We start from the raw sequence: 18464 nt of genomic DNA, 5'->3' as shown, positions 1-18464 counted from the left end.
TTACGTTTACTAAATACGAGGGACGGAAGACTATACTAAAGCTAAAATAATTTGTACATTGATATTATCAGCATGCTTTTAGTATATCTAATTCTAAATAATGTTTACATCGCTTCAAAACAGATCAAAGCAATGTAAACAACGTTGTAATCAATTACATTTACTCATTTAAGTAACTCCTGTTAAAGTGAATCGTTGAACTAATATCATGCATCTCTTTCGTTATCCGTATAAGTGAATGAAAAAGTAGATATTTAAACAAACGATTAGCACTAACCAGGGGTTAGTGAAATAAGGACTTATTCTACATTTGCTACCGACCCTGTCTATTTATTATTTAGTTGAAATTAACAAAATTGACTTCTGTGAAATAATGTATTTTTTTTTCAAAGAAAGACATTATTTACATGCTTGTATGCCGTAGGTAATTTGAAGCATGGGCGTACCGAGGGGGGGCAGGGGGGGGCAGCCCCGTGGATCATGTTGACGTCCCTCCTAAGTATATTATCTAGTACTGTCATCAATAAAAATTAAAAATAATAAACGAATTTTTGCCAAAAAATCTGATTTGCCCCCCCTTGGCTCAGAATCTGCGTAATTTGCCCCCCCCCCCCCCCCTGGCCCAGAACCTGGGTAATTTTCCCCCCGCTGGCCCAGAACCTGGGTACGCCCATGATTTGAAGTGTTACTTTCTAGCATATTCTACAATTGGTTATTCTAGATTCAACCATTATTAAAATTGTAAATCGAAAAATTGAAAATTTCATAACAAAAATCTGTTTGAACTATAATAAATAGCCAGGGCATTTTTGCTGTAAAGTGCTACCAAAGGTTGTTAAAAAGTATTAAGGAGGTCTTTCTTATGTCTTCTAGCTGGCTCTAAAAATATGTATAAATTATAATTGTGCTATAAGAGGTATTATCAGCACCAATGTAAGCACCATTCCTTACGGCGTATTCACAGTCACTTTGTGCCCTTTCTGTGATGCTTTCTGTTTACTCTTCACGTAATTAGTGCAGTTGAATATGAACGCGAAAATGGCGACTAGAGCTAAAACCCCGTAGAAGATAGCTAGAGCTATTAAGAAGCTGTCTTCGTTCCATTCCCAAATGTTCTCCGAGCGAAGGTATTCGTAGTTGCTGAGCGCTTGGGTGCCGTTTGGTGGTGGACAGGCGGATTGCGTTATTATGCCCAAATGTTGTCTCTGAAACAAAACGGGTGAGTTAAACTTAACTATTTTTCTGGGTGTTAGATACAACTCGGGCAAGTGCGTTCCAAGCCTAAAATTTTAGGGTGTTCACACGAGATTTTGAAGAGGTTATGGAAAGGATCAGGCGCAATACCTACGTCAAAATATACTTGCAAAGAAGTCATCTAGGTGGTTATGTCTGTATTGCGACTTTTCGTCATACAAATAAGATGTTGCCCGTAAAGTACATAGCAAACGCCTGCAAAAGGCACTGCGCTTGTAATAATGTGCGTTGTAACTTTGTTAATTGTCTTTAAAGTTGATTTAAATATCTCACCTGTTTATCAGTACACCTCATGTCCTTACTCATGCTGCTTCTCAGAGCCACTTCACTTAACTCCCTCCTCAGCACTTCAGGTATCGTCCACTTGGACGGCGACACGTACTCCAGCCATCTCACGTAATGCGGCAGGTCTTGTTGGTGCACCATCACCCCGTTCACCAGAGTGGTGAGGAGGAGACAGAAACCGGCCAGCAACGAGGCAGTCTTCTCCATCGGGACCACGAAGATGGCTGCCCGACACAGCATCTGTATGCTTATCAGGTAAAGCAGCATGTATCCTGAAAACATTGGATATGTTTAAAAGTCATAGCGTCCATACATCATTTTGATCCAGTGCACTGTGCAAGAAAAATCCTTTGTAAAGGTAATGTGGAACTTAAAAGGTTAAACAATTTACCCAAATAGATATAAAACCCATCGAAGGAAGTCGGCGTCTGCGCATACAGTCCACTCATAGCGTAACTTGGCACCAGGTATGCCAACCACGTTAGTACTGCCGACCATAGCTCTAGGAATTGCTGAAATAATTAAAACGTTATGTTTATAAGCTGCATTATAATCCTTGACCTATCGGGATTTTGAACAAAGGTTCTATCTTGGAGGCAATTTCGAGGCATTCGAAATATATTTTACATAGTAAACCTTAAAATAAAAACAGCCGAACCTTAAACGTCCTCCTTTTATAGAAGTAAAGTTAGAAGACAATAAGACTAATCTCAAATTATGAAAATATAAATATTATTGCTATCTCGTTTCAACACCAACGATTCCTTGCGCGAGTTTCTACTTGATCTGCGATTAGACTCTAGCTGATTTTTTTTATGGTTAGACTTTACATACTAGGTATATAGATAGTTAAACACTTTATTGCTCTCAACTTAGTTCAGAGTATACTTACATCAAACAATATAAACACGGTTCTAGAATACAGTCCTGCGGCTATATCTCGCTCGACGTGCGCCCGCGCCGCTCCCGCCTCGCGCACCCCCGTCCACAGTAGCACGGGCCATGCGCACAAACACATCACTGCGTAATGGTAGCCTATACGGTCGTTCTGGGTTAGCTGGAATTAAGAAACTCATGTTAATATCGTCATTTTCTATTTGAAGTCTTAACTATTTTAAACTGGATAACGCTCGCAACTCCCTTGCGCCTAAATTCGTTTATCGCACATGAACCATACATTTTTTCGGGATAAAAATATCCTTTGCCCTTTCCCAGGACTTAAAGTATCTACCAAATTTCAGCAAAAACGGTTCAGCGTTTGGGCGCGAAGAGGTAACAGACAGACAGACACACTTTCGCATTTATAATATTAAGTATGGATCTTCACCGTCTATTTTAAGTTGTAACGATTCTAAATATTGACGTTACAAATTATAACGACCATTACCATGATTAATAAAAATAATAATTGACGCTGTAATAACCAATAATACCGTGATCATCCTTACATTAATCTTTTTGTTTTTTGTAAACAATCAGTAGCAGTCTTCCCTAGATTAAAAAGAGATTAATTACAACGTGCGTACAGATAATATATTTCCTTTACAAAGATATTTTACATTTGCATTTTTCACATCATTACCAGCTATCATGATCATCGTTATAATTTGTATATTAGATACTCTTCTGCAATTTTTATATTTCAGATAGTGTCTATTTCTTTTACGACTATTTTCATAGCATGTGTTACAGGGCAGGATTTATATTTTTTATGAGTATAGGCCACCTTAGTTTTGCCGCCCCTGTGTAAGAACTCTGCCGCCATCCTAGGATGCTGCCGCCCCCCCTAGGACGCCATAAGACGCTGCCGCCCATAGGCCATGGCCTATACTGCCTATACATAAATCCAGAGCTGATGTGTTACCTTTGCATCAGTGGTGGGAAGGTCCCAGAATATAGTTCCCGTGACCAGAGACAAGACAGCGGCGATCAGGATCCGCGTGATGACGTTGGACAACGTCGACATCTGCGTGTACAGTAGACTTTTTCTGTAAGTAAACGAATTGCATTGATATTGAATTCAGTGCTATCCCTTGCTATATTTGAACTAGCTTGTATCGCTTTGCTTTTAATAAGTTGGACATCAACGTTTAACAATTCTTATATACCGTATTGTGCTTTTTACTTTTGCATTGCTTACATAGAACACAATTTACTAGATTTTTCAGCTTATGGTTAAAGATGGAGCTAAAATTATAATAAACTGGACTCCATCTCTTACCTTTACTTCTCTTTGTATCTACTACTCTGTTTACGTCTGGGGTTACGCAATCTAGGCTCTACCTCTGCTGTCTCTTATTAATCACTCACTCTAGCAACGCAAACGCCTGTCTCGGCGGTAAGGGTCTCCCGTCTCCCGCCCAGAAGATTCTAGAAGCTGCTGCTGATAGTTCGTGGAGGGTTACCGTCTCCAAAGCTATGTCTAGTCTATCTACTAATTACTCACTCTAGCAACGCAAACGCCTGTCTCGGCGGGGAGGCAGCGTGTCGTGGCGCGGGGAGGGGCACGGGCGGGGGCGGGTCGGGAGCGGGCCGCGCCCACACCCCCGCTAACGCCTCCACCCGCCCAGAAGATTCTAGAAGCGCCGCCGCTGATAGTTCGTCGAGGGTTACCAGGTCCACTGAATACCAGATTAATAAAATATGTAAGTTATTTTTCTAACGTGGCTTGCTTTTTCCTGCCTTGGTGCCTTTGTAATTTTATAAAACATTTTTTTAAAATTTACTGTCGCGACTTTATTACTTTGCTCCGTTTATAGCCTAGTACAGAACTTAAATACGTGACATATAAGTTAAAAGATCACAAACATAATAATATTGTCTCTCTCATTAATGCTTTTTTCGAAAAGTGTAGGTATGTATTTGGCGATGAAGAAAACAACTATGCGAAACTATGCTTTCCAACAAAGATCTTGTCACTTATCAGAGAAAAAAGAATTACTCACGGTAGTAATCAGAAGGATTCTTAAATGCAGGACAGGGATAGTCTATTGAGGCAAAATATGGCAACATGTCCCTTCGGTAGCCGCTATACATCGTGCGGCCAGCTGATATTAAAACGACCTGAAATTTTAAATTAATAAATAGGTAACTTTCTTCTGATACAAAAATAGTTACATAATTAGGATTAGGACTAAAAAATTGAATGGAATTTACCTTCGTCAACATAGCGAATATTTCATACGTAGGTGGGTGTATAGACATGATCACAACTCGTCCGGTCCCCGCCCAATTTCTTAAATACTCGACTAGGAAGAATGTATCGAATATATCCATCTCTTTCGTTGGCTGGTCGAGGATAAGGACAGCCATATCCAGCAGCAACTGACAGGCCACATTCAGCCGACGAACTTCTGAGCGCGTGAGGCGACAGACATTTGTGTCTCTAACTTGTTCTAATCCTAATTCTTCTATTAATAAATTTATCTGTAACAAAATCAATGCAATTATTGTTTCTGTAGGGCGACTCACAATTCCCGTTCGATACGGATTCGGAAACTACCGTGCGGTCAGTGCCCAGTGGTGCCGCCTAATGCCTAGCGCGGTAAGCGTTTATTGGATGTCGCACGACGAAGTTTCCGAATCAGAGTCTAATTACGCATTGTGAATCAGGGGTCTGTAGGTAGTAATAATTTATTTTGTTTAGAAGCTGTACTCTTCTTTCTTTATTACATAAGCAACTTACGCGGTCCCTATCGTTCATTTTGATTTGATTGTGGTTGTGTCTCGGTTTTCTGAGTGAGGCGTGAAACCGAAGTGTGTGTTCTACTGTCATGGACGGACATAAGTTTGTGTCATTTCGCACATAGGCTGCTATTTTACGAAGTGTTGATGATGCTACTGGTTGGCCATTCAACACGATATCACCATTCAATTTCTGGAAAGAAAATCAATCCGTTATCAAACGTGCCGATTAAGAATAAAGGAAAGTTTTATACAGAAAATACACATCTTTCCATAAAATCAAAGTACCTTTCTGACGCCTGCTAAAACATCTAACAATCCCGTAGCCTCATGCTGCGATGTCGCTAAAACTGCTAATATCTCCCCAGATTTCACTTCAAAACTAAGACCTGATACTAGCAAGGTTGATTTGTTATCGGGAGATGTGATTTCTAAATTGTTAACCTGAAAAACGAATCTTTCATCAATACTTTTACATCAAGGAGGGATCAATCACAGTTTTAATACAATTCACGTCAACTTACATAATAATTGGGGTAGATATAGGCGGAATGGGTGTACCCATCTAAATGGTCTCCTGGTCTGAGCGTTGAATGTTTTCTAGATTGTGCTAGCGATATGTGACTACCCGCCTTTGACATTCGACCACCCAAGTGTGATGATGGCATCAAATAACTAAAATAAAATTAGAATTAAATCTTTTACCTGGATAACAATATATTTTAAACGTTGTTTGACCAAGCTCCTATGAAGACTCTTTAAAATGAAGAGCATACCTTTGATGGTCATTATCAGGAATATAATCAGCGACGCTGTTTCTTCTGTTATACGAGCGGGTTGGTCTGGCGTCGATGCCAAGAAGGTTGGCCTCGCTGACGGACTTGTGACGTGGGTTGGTCCAATGTCCCTCTCCACGTATACCAGCCTGTTGCATTGCTACTAGTGGTACTCCAGTTGCATGCTGAGAAAAAGTCATACTTCTGTAAAGTTTTCTTGAGATTTGGTGTATAAATTAATCTTTCTATCGCAACCACCCATGGAAACTCGCAGACTAGTTTGATGCGGGATTTTGGTCATTAAAGTAATACTAAGTAACACTGATCAAAAATTGAATGTTTGAAGAAATTACCTGGTAGGTGTTTAAATTTTGTAATCTAAAATCGGGATCAGACCGATATTTCCGACTGTATTTGTTGTAGTTGGTCGCAGTTTCATTGTCAGAGCTGTCGTAACCTGACGAAGTCTCCCGCATGCCTCTGCTTTGCCTTTGAATTCTGAAAAATATCGTTTGTTCTAACTTTGCGTTACGTTTCTTTGGCAGTCTTTATTTCTGGCAATGTCTCTTTAAAGTAAGCTAAATAGTCGGTAACCGTAACGTTAAAGGTGTTTCGCCAACAAGCCAACTTACCTAGGAACTGACTTCATACCGCTGCCGATGGATGTTTTTGGCTTTGGGGTACCCGACCTTTGGGACCCATTATGATTCGGTGGAAACACACGAGGCAGTCCAAACTTAAGATACGTGTACATGTTCGAGCCGAGCGCTGATCTGAAAAGAAATATTAGGTAATTTTTGGATTTACTATGGTTTGGATCATGAGGCTTGTCACAAAACTTTAAATACAAAATAATAAAATTTGTATCTTGAACAGCATTGTGGTTTGGATCATTAATGAGTTGCACTCAATCCTCAATAAAATCTCACAAGGTTTCAATTAAATTCAGCTAAATTTTATCTCTGAATCAAAATGTTTAAGGCAAATTAGTCAGATAAGTTTTGGTAAAATATTGACCTTGTTAAAAATTAAAATTATTGCATTCAAAACACGCAACTAATGTTAATCTTTATTAGACTAGAACGGTAGATCTAAACCATAACCATTCTCCAAATTATTGTTTTCTTGTTCAAGTATTATAGCAAGACTTTTAGTAATATTATGTTCTACTACTTACTTGGGTCCATATCTAGGATGGGATAGAATGGACTGGACCGTGGTATCCCGAAGCTGGAAGTTTCCATAGGGCAGCGGACTTTTGTCAGTGCTGCCCAAAGCACTGTCCGTGAAGTCCGAATTGAGGTTTTGCCTGAAAAGATATGGATTATTTACTTTTCGTATGTTATGTTTTATTTCTCATTTACTGCCATTTGTAATATTTTGAACAGTTGGTGATTTGCTACCAAAACAGGAACTTTTGCCGATGAAGTGACATGACTTTTTTCGGGAGGCTTCTTACATCGATGTTTTCTTAGCGCACGCGGTAAGGTTTAACTTCCAATTCAAAGGAGTTTAGTAAGGGACAGAAACTATATGCAGAGAATGAAAAATCCTCTCCAATACAAAAAGTCTGAAAAGTAAGTAGCGGAGAAGCAGGAACACCGTAGGGTTTTAGTGGGTATTCCCGAGCCCGACCTCGACCACACTACTGCTCACGTAGTCCCACATGCCCCGGTAGCCGTGCCCAGGCTTCCGGGGTTTGTTAATGCATTTCCCCAACAAACAAAGCCACGTTACCTGTATATAGACCAGGCGTGCAGGTCCTCGGAGTGCATCCCGCGTGGGTCGTGCATCAGCGGGTTGGACGGCACCGAGTAGCGCCGCTCGCCAAAGCCCAGAGCCGACTGCGACATCCTCACTGAAAAACACACTGGTGATGCGTGACTTTGTTACGCTAATTTCATAAATCATACAAAAACGTGTATTCGGCCATCCAAGTCTTTCATATTTTCTTGTACTTATCAATAAAATCCCATAACATAAATCATTTCCAAATGCTCCTGGAAGGATGGTATCTTGTGAGGAATCGAGATGATGTCAAGGAATATGGAAACAAAATATTCATAAACATTTCAATAACTCCAATAAATCCATCGTTAATTTAACATGCCTAACAATAGTTCTAACTATAATAGAAGGTGAAGGCCCTACAAAATTTATTTCGGCCATACAAAATGGGGATTATCAACTGATGAAATATAAATTTTATGAGCTATATTGGCTATAACCGTTATTGGTCAAATATGATCTTAAAAGCCATGAAGATAATCCGAGACTAATGTTTGATTGCCTCATGTTTTTGATATCAATTGAACAGATCCTTCCTTTCCAACGGCCTATAGTGTAACATTTATTTTTTTATACAAGCAGATGTTTAATTCAGAGAAAGCGAGCGGATGTTTTATTAATATATAGTTAAATAACGTATATCTTATGTATTGTTACGTGATATACATAAAATACGTCGTAATATACAGTTTGCAACATCTTCAGTAGGATCGCGTTGTTAAAGGCCGCTCTAGTTTACTTTTGTTTTCCACTGATCTAGTTTAAATGGTCATGAAATGCAAAATATTGCGTGATATTTCATATTAATTATCATAATCACCATATTTATCAATCGGAATACGACTGGCCAACGCTGGTTGCCGATTTTCAACTGGGCTAATTTTTGTTTTAAATAAACATGCAACATTTACATTTTTATTAGTCTTGTATATAAACAGTGTCGTAAATGCCTACTATTTTTATATAGCAACTGGTCGCATTAGTGATAATTTTATTCCATCGGATGTTAGGTATATAAAGTAGGCAGCTTCCTTCCTAAACTTCTTAGTAGAGTAAGTGATCGTCTATTTTGATTTTTATGCGGTTCTTCCGACCTCGGTTCCTGATGGTTCTTAATTGCTGTTCTAACCCTAAATTAAAATTCTACGAACCATGTATCATTTAATAACGGATTACCTGCGTCATCCTAATATTGAAACACAGCCTGCCAACTGGTATTCCCACATCTTCGTTGAGTCACGCTATCTGGAAACAAAATAAATATTTGAAACTGATGTAATAGCATAGGGATGAACCGATACCGTATTTAAAAAAAATCTTAGTAATGACTAATGCGTAACTGCTAAGATTAATGTGTATTTAAAATTTCAAGTTTCTAACTCAAAGAGTGGCCACTACATTTGGCCATCGAAAGAATTTATCGGGCTGAAAAGTTTGGCTTATAGGATTGCGAATAATTTGATCTATCAATCAATTAACGAGTGAGATGTGTTAAGATGACGCTATAATAAGATAGATTGACCCAATTTCACCAACCTCTGTTTGTTAAATCCTAACAAGGCATTACTTAACGGACCTTGGAAAATTAAACAGACTGTTAAAATACTTATGTCCCACAGTAAAAATTTAACAGCGGATTAGTAAATGCAATGTTAAGTGAACAACTATCAATTCGTTCATTCTTGTTATAACGCGACGAAATTGCAATGTACAAGATTAATACGACATGTTTGCTGCAATGTGTCACTTTCTTCCATAGTAGTGTAATAGTAGACAATGCGACCAAATTAAAATATCACTGATCGCATACATTTGTTACGCTATAATAGTTCTTCTTAATTTACCAGGTTAATAATTATTATCTGTCAAAGCTGAAAACATGAATCATAATACAAACTTTTATTTACATATTTCGGTTTGGTAATTTTGATACAAGTTAGTATATATTTTGCAATGTCAAGGAAAATCCGAAGGCTGAATTTTTGGCAAAGTGAAAATAAATAATTATTCATAACTATGAAAATAATTAATAATAAGGACGTAGCGGAAACATGGCGGAAAGACTCAAAGGTCAAAACAGATTCTTTTATTGATATTGCATATTATTGTCTTTGAAAGTTGTTATTTTGACTCATATAACAGCCTGTTAAATATTTAACGGACCTCCATAGCAGGAATTAAATTTAACACCGTGTTAAGTGATTTAACATGACATTAGGGCATGGTGGAACGCTCGATAGCTCTAACAGGCCATTATCTGATTTAACAAGCCATTATTTATTTAACATTGCTTGATGAAACTGGGTCTAAGTGTTTAAATTTCAAAAATATTGGACTTTTCGTGTGAAAAACAGATGGCTCGCCAACGGTCGACCTCAAAAAGCTCATCAGTCATCACCTGATAGCAGAGACAAAAGAGAAATTCGGCACATTACGGGTCATTAACGTGCGTTGTCTGTCACTTCACAATTGGCAGATCGTATCGCGTCCGCTGTGGCGACACGTCCATACAATGGTCCGGTTACTGGGTTATCCGGCGACAAGGTTGTCTGGTTAGAGGATAAATTGGACCATGGATTACTGGTGACAGCAAGCTTACACCATTGCAGAAGATTGGTAATAACAGGCTTGTGTTTCTTGCTAAGACGCTACAGATGGCGTAACCATAGGATGGATTAGCTACAAGATTGTCCTAGTTCGTTGAAGGCCTTTCATCGGTACTAAATGACAGAACGACAGTTGGCAAGTTTATATTTAGTACTTGCTGAAGTACTTTCGCTGAACAGGCTTGAGAAAGCAGTTGCTCAATTTCACATAATATATTATGTACCTATCTAATATTCCTGGTAATCTAACTCAGATACTTGCTCTTGCTGGTCTGGGTTAAAATTAACCCGAGGCTTAATATTATATTACTTCTATCACTTTACTCGTTCCTCGTAGCATTTTAACAGAGACTAAACTTTTATTCAGTTTGGCGTAAATGGGCCTAAGTTAATAAAACTACGTCAATACAATACATATTATAGGAATAGTTGTGATAATTTCAATCATACTACTCCAATTCCATTGAACATTTTCTCATTATGACGTGGTATCCACGTGATCTGGATCTGTCACGAACAATGCGCTCTCACGACCGTAGAAAAGGTCTAGTTCAAGACACGTTTACCGCATCTTACTTCATATCGCTACGGAAATTGTCAGTACTATAACTTCCTCTTTACCAGTAATCCATTTAAATTATTTTTCTTAAGATTAGTAGAAATTTAACCAATATATTCTAATTATTATTAAGTACTTACTACTTACTAAAGGAAATAAGTACTCATACTAAGATAAAGCAGTCACTATAAGTTATTACTTGCTTTATGGTTATGCATAAGCATAAAGCAAGTAATGACTTATATTATTATGGTCTCTGTTTCGCGCTGCGAATCTAGAATCGAAGGTTTGACTTACTAATAGCGCCTCACAATTTAGTAATGTAGGGATTTTATAAAAATCTTATTCCCTATTAAAACTTTAATCGATTTCCAGTTGCTTATAGCTACCTGCTGCCTGAGCTGCCCAATGAAAAGTATCAAAGTAATTAAATATTTATAACTTCAAGAACCAACTAAACTATCTATAATTGCCAAAAAAATATTCGCTCCGAATTAATCATCAAAGTTAATACCACCATCGATCTATCGATCTCCTTAATAGAAAGTATCGTTAGAAGTAGCTGATGATAATGTCGTTTCGTTATCGCTTTATTATTCATTGAATCGGTCATCCATCATTTAACTATTTGTTAACTGCCATCGATTAATGAACTAACAAATGTTTTTGCCCACTTTTGTAAGCGTTAAATTTATTATGCCCTTCAATGAAGAAAATTTTAACTTCGGTTCAAAGCATTTAAAAAGGTTTTTACAAACATTACTTGCTCAATTCAGTTTAATCAGTAAAATGAAGTAGAACTAACTTAATATACCTACATTTTCCTGAATGAAATTTAATAAACAATTCAGGTCATTGGACCCAATATTTCATCAATGTAGAAAATTAGCAAAAGTGAAAGTAAGTAACGTGAACTAGCAAAATTTGCATACGAATTGTCCATATGTAAATCAAAATCTGCGAAATATATGATAAATAGTTGTGTCTCAATGTTTATATAACTATAAACGTATATTAAGGATTTAGGAGTAAGCTACATCTCACACTAATTTAAGATTGACCAAAACCTGACGAAACACTTTTATGACATCTTAAACCTATTAAGATGAAGAAGAATAACCATCCCGAAAAAAATCTAAAATATTTTACTTGCAATATAAATATTTATGAATGAATAGATAAAGGTGGTGCGTGAGAGATTGAATATTATGTAAGCAACAAACGTTACACACATTACAAAACACAAATATTGTTCTACAAAACGTGACAAATCAATGAATTTTGAACGCACAGACCTACATACGGCACGTTTTATGTAACTACACATTGTATTGAAACACACACCCACTGGGTACACGAAATTTGGGACATTTTAAAAGTTGAAATAGTATAGGACTAATCTAGGTACTTGTGTAAATAATATTTTACGTGATTACAGTAATTTTTCATTAAAATATAACATGTGATGGAATGAGAATATGTTGCATGTTATTGTTAAAAGTTAAATTGCTAAAAGCCTTAATCAAGAACATGATGAAGGAATAGTTTAAAGTTACTTCAACTGAACTTTATAGATCTTAGATAACAGTAAGTGCTTAAAACGTTATTAGGCAATTAATGTTGATTGTTATATTGACCCATAGTAAAAAGAACAAGACTTATAAAGAGAGAATGGTAATTTTAGGTTTCCCTTTAACCTACATTTAAAAAATAATCTTAACCCTTTAAACCTACCTTTTAAAAAAGCTTTGTAATAAAAATAAAACCTCAACATTGTAATATCCGTCCACAGGAATTTAATTTCTACTCAACACCTTTATATACCTTGCTGGGTATTCGTAATTAAGTATAATTACGGTTTATGATACTTAACCATGGAGTTATGTTATTATAACACGAGGACGCCTCGCCGCTTCCTAACTTTCTACAAGTTTTCTCGAAAACTAATTTCTATTTCCTTCTGTGTTATTTGCGCAAATTCCAGTGCTTGTAAAACCTTAGTAGTTGTCTATTGTTGGTAGAAGTTGTGTAAGCCAACCAAATGATTGACCATAATTTTATTATTGATGTCAATTGCATAATGTATAGTGTATACCCGAGGAAATTGATTCCTAGGCAGTTGTTAGACCTACCTCGTTTGGTCGGCTTATGTCAATTCAATGTTAGCTGTGATCAGTGATCGGTCGGATGAGTTTGACTTAACGCGACCGAATTACTTTGGTGCGCCATCTGCCTAGGAATCAACTTCTCTGATAGTACATGCTATAAACATCTTCGCAAGCCCTACATGAAGAGAGGTGTTGAGGTTGGTCTAACTATAACTACACATTGCTTTGAGTCCACGACTCTTTAATCATGATTTTTTAAATAAAATAAGAGGACAAACGAGCAAATAGGTCACCTGATGGAAAGCAACTACCGTCGCCCATGGACACTCACAACATCAGAAGAGCTGCAGGTGCGTTGCCGGCCTTTTAAGAGGGAATACGCTCTCTTCTTGCAGGTTTGCAGGTCGTATTGGTCCGGAAATACTGTTGGTGACAGTTCATTCCAGAGTTTTAGAGTGCGCGGCAGAAAGTCACTCATCAAGGTGGTGAGGAATTTAGGATGGTATTTTCGCGTGGAACGATAGCGAAAAGTTGCAAGAGGTATAAATTACGAACAATTTCTCAAAACACTCCCCGTGATACAACCGATAAAGGATGCAGAGTGAAGCCACATCTCGGCGTAATTCCAAGGTGTCCAGCCTGTTTGAAACACTATGGCAGTCCAATGGCAGCGGCCCTTCGATGGATGCGATCCAGAGGGAGTAGTTGGTATTTTGGCGCCCCTGCCCAGAGGTGAGAATAGTATTCCATATGAGGCCGCCTGTTCGGTCTCATATGCAATACTATCAGCGTTTCCAGACGTCCCGATTATTTCATCAAACTTAAATATCCCGCGCGGGACAGGCTCAGTCCCGCTTTTCGGGGAAATCCCAAACGTACGCGCAGCGCGCAGCGTGCTGAGAAAGGAAGGTGCTTACTGCGTAATGATTAAATTGAAGATAAGAGTGTGGGAGGTAGAGGGGTGGATTTTCTTTGGCTACTTCTATTGTCACGTAAACATTATTTTAACGCAAGTAAAAAAATAAAAATTTTAAAAACTTTTGATTTTATACCTTTTTTTTCTTTGTCCCGCTTTTGACTGAAGAATCCCGCTTTTTCACTCAAAAAGTTCCAAAGTCCCGACTTGGCACAAGAAAAATCTGGCAACGCTGAATACTCTTCTACTTTTAGAGTTTTCGAGTTTTCCAGCTAAGGTTTGGTCTAATTTTCAATCACAATTCATGCTAGGTAAATTCAGTGGCAACGAAATTAGCAAATCCGTTGATTTGCTAATTTCGTTGATTGATCCGTTGAGCTTGTGGTAAATTCCTTAAAAACGACTTGCTGACAACTCTGGTAAGTCAAACTCATATCCTGTCTCATGCAGACCCTCACCTGAATAGTAATAAGTCGCGTGAGCAAAGGACATGACTGTCCATGCGAGGTGCGTTAATTACATACTCGTGATTGCCTAAGTGATTATAGGCTTAATAGTTTTTTCATAGTAATTTTTAACAGAATTTACGGAAAGCTTATTAACAATTGACCAATGAAGATACTCTTCATTTTCTTACACATCGTTATGAGCTCAGACGTTGCACTATTGAGTATTGTAATTTGTAAGTAACAATTAAAAATCAAATCAGACTTAGATCACCCCTATTTTTAATATCCGGCTAAGAATCAAAGCATGCCCTTTATCGCCTGTTTTTATGAAGCCTCATTTTATCAATTTTGAAAATTATTCCCGAATTTTTTAGAGTCCAAAAATCATTTGTTGAACTTTCCTTCGGCTTTATGTAGGTACGAGTAGGTAAGTAATATATTGCCTTCACCATTAAAACTCTTTTATGTCGGCTTCTGCAGCCTTTATACAATAAGGTTGTACTATCTTCGTCCATCAGTCTCACGGTGACAGCGATGGGCCATTGTATGTTAATCCTCTCATCAATTATGCATGGCCTACGTGATTGTCTGATCTCCACTTTTTTGGTCGCGACTTGCATAGCTTTTAATACGATTGATTCTTTCTAAAGAAGGTCTTATTTGAATAAATGTTTCTGATTAGTAACTAAAAAGTCTATTCATAAAGTGAACACTCACATGTCTAGATGTACCTAGAATCATTAACATAACTTCTGCGTATGAAACTTCTTATAATTTTCAGAAAAAATCCTTCATTATTTTACTAGTTACTAGTTATGTAATAAAAACAACTTCATAGAGAATATAATACGCGACACAATAATACAATAAAGATAATATTGGAATTTGGATAGCAGCTAGAAGTTAGGTTTTTTGTCTTATAACTGGAAGAACTTGCATAATATCGTAGAACGAATCAAAACGGCGAACAACTCGCCAGTCCTGATTCGCTCGGGACAAGCTTCAATAGACCTGCAGGCTCAACTATTTATACCCGTGTGTCGGGGTCACTGACCAGGACGTGGGCCCTTTCTATTGTCAGCTCCGCAGAAAATCAGGACAAAGATACCAGTGAACTTGAGTCATACCCCTCGCGCACTGACCGGTACAAAAAACAAAAGTTTAAAAAGGAAATTCAAATAAAACCTTATTCGGATGCAAAACGTCGTGACTTTTGAAAAAAGGATGCATTACCGACATGTGATTTAAATTCTTGATAGTCTGAGTTAAAGTTTATCGATCATTCAACATATTAAATTTACTAAACTTTGTTCGTAGAACTTTAGGTATCTACAGTTAAAAGAAAAAAAAATATTTTGCAGGAAATTCATGAAGCCCTAAGCGGCCGCATCCGGCCGCGATAACAATAGGTAAGCTATTGTGTCTCGTTATTCCACGATCGATGGGTTAAAAGAACAGAAATATTACACAGAAGTTACCGCTATTTTTAAACGGAAACCTAATTTGAAATCACGTACCTAGGTCCGTTGATGGAATCGTAAAGGTTACGAAAACCTCGGCTACCAGGTTGATGTGGCAACCACGGGTGCTCAAGGGAAATGCAAAAATGATAGGCCAGCCTACCGTGTAATTTTGTCTCGTAATTTCAAATTTAATGCCCTATTATTTAGTCTTTAAGGTAATCTTGATACTTTTGTGCACTTTTAAGTTCTTTTTTTTTTTAACGGGCTTTGTCCCACCACACATTCCCACCACCTGTATCTCCTGTGTCACCAGGATCGACATCGACATAGTTTAGCATGTCCCTCGGGCTCCCTGAGATCATATCAAAGGGTTTTCGTGGTTGGATACCGCTGTCGATCCTGGTGACTTTTAAGTTCTAGGTAACCCACAAAAAGGATTGTAATGGGTATTAAGTAGGTAGATGAGTACTAACTACTGGCAATCTAGGTATTTTACAACAGATACCTAGATAATAGGCGCTGTCAAAATTAAGATCTATAGTAATTAAAGTCATAATAGGGACGATGACAAGGTCAAAGATTAGCCAATTTTGTTAATAAAATAAAGAAATCATGGTAAAAAATAAGTGTTCCCAAAATTTCATTTGATAGCATTTGTATTTTTTTTGTTATGCACCTTCAAAGTTGGATATTCAAGTCAAATTTTTTTCAATTAAATTTCTTAATATTTGTATACAATTCGATAACTTATGCAATTAAAAGCAACTTTTGTTATGAAACCACTTTCATAAACGCAATATTTAATATACCTGTCGAACAAAGTTGTCTCCCGATGCGTACAAACTACGAAAGACTGACGTCTTTCGTAGTTTGTACGCATCGGGAGATATTTGAATTGTCATATCTTGGTGAATTTTTAAGCTATCAGAGTCATTCTTTCAACGATGTTTCTATTTTTTAAGTGTCTTTCAATTACCGATAAGAAAAAAAAAATGTCATCGTGCCTATTAACGACAATGCATTTTCAACGGTTCAACTTCCTGAGTTAGTCGAAGTAAGAATGTTTTCTGAATAATTTGATGGATATTCCACTTCAACTACAACGCTTTAAAATATAATTAGGAAGTTAGAAACGGCAGAATAGTTTTTTTACCCGGGCTTCCGAACAGGTGGTAGCTAAATATCAAGTAGGACAATTCCGAAATTAAATACTTACATAATATTATAACCATTGTTATTACTTAATTACTTTTTTTTTTAATGAAATAAGGGGGCAAACGAGCAAACGGGTCACCTGATGGAAAGCAACTTCCGTCGCCCATGGACACTCGCAGCATCAGAAGAGCTGCAGGTGCGTTGCCGGCCTTTTAAGAGGGAATAGGGTAAAAGGGGAGGGTAGGGATGGGAAGGGAAGGGAATAGGGACGGGTAGGGAAGGGAATAGGGTAAGGGATTGGGCCTCCGGTAAACTCACTCACTCGGCGAAACACAGCGCAAGCGCTGTTTCACGCCGGTTTTCTGTGAGAACGTGGTATTTCTCCGGTCGAGCCGGCCCATTCATGCTGAAGCATGGCTCTCCCACGTATAAACTTAATTACTTTACTTTACGTACTTAATTACTTTTTAATATAATTGTTATTACTTATTAGCTAGTCATTCAAAGACTCATAAGTCATAATGTTTTATGTTTAGCATGTTACTACTTACCGCTACATCAGTTGCGTAAAATAATGATCACCCACGGGCCACGACGTTTAGCCTCCAGTACTCAGTTACCTTAATTAAATTAAGTAGGCACTCAGTAGGATGACTGAAGGCTTTACCGAGGCTAAATATAATCTATCATATCAAATCAGTAATTAGAATTTGTGGGAGTTCCGTTTTGTAAGAGATAAGTTAGAATTTGCAGGGTTAATATATCTATGATACAGATATACATCTTTAGAAGCGCGGTGACTTTTAGAACTTATGCAGCCGCCTTGTTAAGTGTCCTGTGTCAACCTATAGACAGCAATTGCATACCAAGTCGAGATGCTCACGCCCCCATGACAGTGTCATCCAAACGCTCCAAGATTCTTGTAAAATTGTACCATCGGCGAAATTGATTCAGAGGCCGATGGCGGACCTAGGCGTTATGTAGTTAGTTATGTCAAGTCAATATTAATCATGATTTGTCATAACGAAAATTGCGACCAAATTACATAGGCAGGTCACAATTTGCCTATGAATCAACGTAGCGTGCTCTACTAGCGATGCGACGCACGGGCCGTATCATGCGTAATTTTGCATACAGTTTTTCTTTTATCGCGAAATGGATGCGTGCATGGGTGAAAGTTAATACACTAAGTGCATTTCTGCTAAATGCAGCCTATTATCATATAATTACATAAAATGCATTTTCACAGCATCATTTCAGTTTCACCCTTGTACGAATATCGAAGGAGCGTCTTAAGATCGTCTGACGATACAAAAGGACGTATTGGGGGCATGTGTGTTATAACAAGTAATAACGTACAATAGGTACCAACAAAGACCAGTCTGATTACTAATTTACCGATAACCTAATTTATACGTGGG

General features: G+C 37.7%; 1 protein-coding gene across 2 annotated transcripts in view; it reads right to left on the bottom strand.

Annotated features, from left to right (window-relative positions):
- Window positions 1–643: 643 nt before the first annotated feature.
- Window positions 644–18464, bottom strand: part of LOC121730918 (ATP-binding cassette sub-family G member 8) — a 62753-nt gene continuing 44932 nt past the window's right edge. For both annotated transcript variants that reach the window (XM_042120133.1, XM_042120134.1), the window contains 17 exons: window positions 8964–9032; window positions 7737–7857; window positions 7177–7308; window positions 6632–6772; window positions 6353–6497; window positions 6000–6184; window positions 5748–5898; window positions 5512–5667; window positions 5225–5416; window positions 4696–4965; window positions 4485–4602; window positions 3986–4160; window positions 3404–3527; window positions 2432–2596; window positions 1931–2051; window positions 1528–1811; window positions 644–1205 (listed from right to left, as the gene is read on the bottom strand). In XM_042120133.1, the coding sequence (XP_041976067.1) occupies window positions 948–1205; window positions 1528–1811; window positions 1931–2051; window positions 2432–2596; window positions 3404–3527; window positions 3986–4160; window positions 4485–4602; window positions 4696–4965; window positions 5225–5416; window positions 5512–5667; window positions 5748–5898; window positions 6000–6184; window positions 6353–6497; window positions 6632–6772; window positions 7177–7308; window positions 7737–7852 (2733 nt within the window). In that variant the 5' untranslated portion in view covers window positions 7853–7857; window positions 8964–9032 and the 3' untranslated portion in view covers window positions 644–947. The remainder of the gene's footprint in view (window positions 1206–1527; window positions 1812–1930; window positions 2052–2431; window positions 2597–3403; window positions 3528–3985; window positions 4161–4484; window positions 4603–4695; window positions 4966–5224; window positions 5417–5511; window positions 5668–5747; window positions 5899–5999; window positions 6185–6352; window positions 6498–6631; window positions 6773–7176; window positions 7309–7736; window positions 7858–8963; window positions 9033–18464) is intronic.

The sequence above is a fragment of the Aricia agestis genome, chromosome 10, assembly GCF_905147365.1.
Source record: "Aricia agestis chromosome 10, ilAriAges1.1, whole genome shotgun sequence".
Taxonomy (NCBI): Eukaryota; Metazoa; Arthropoda; class Insecta; order Lepidoptera; family Lycaenidae; genus Aricia; species Aricia agestis.
Note: the sequence above shows the minus strand (reverse complement) of the source record. Positions and strands in the feature narration are given on the sequence as shown.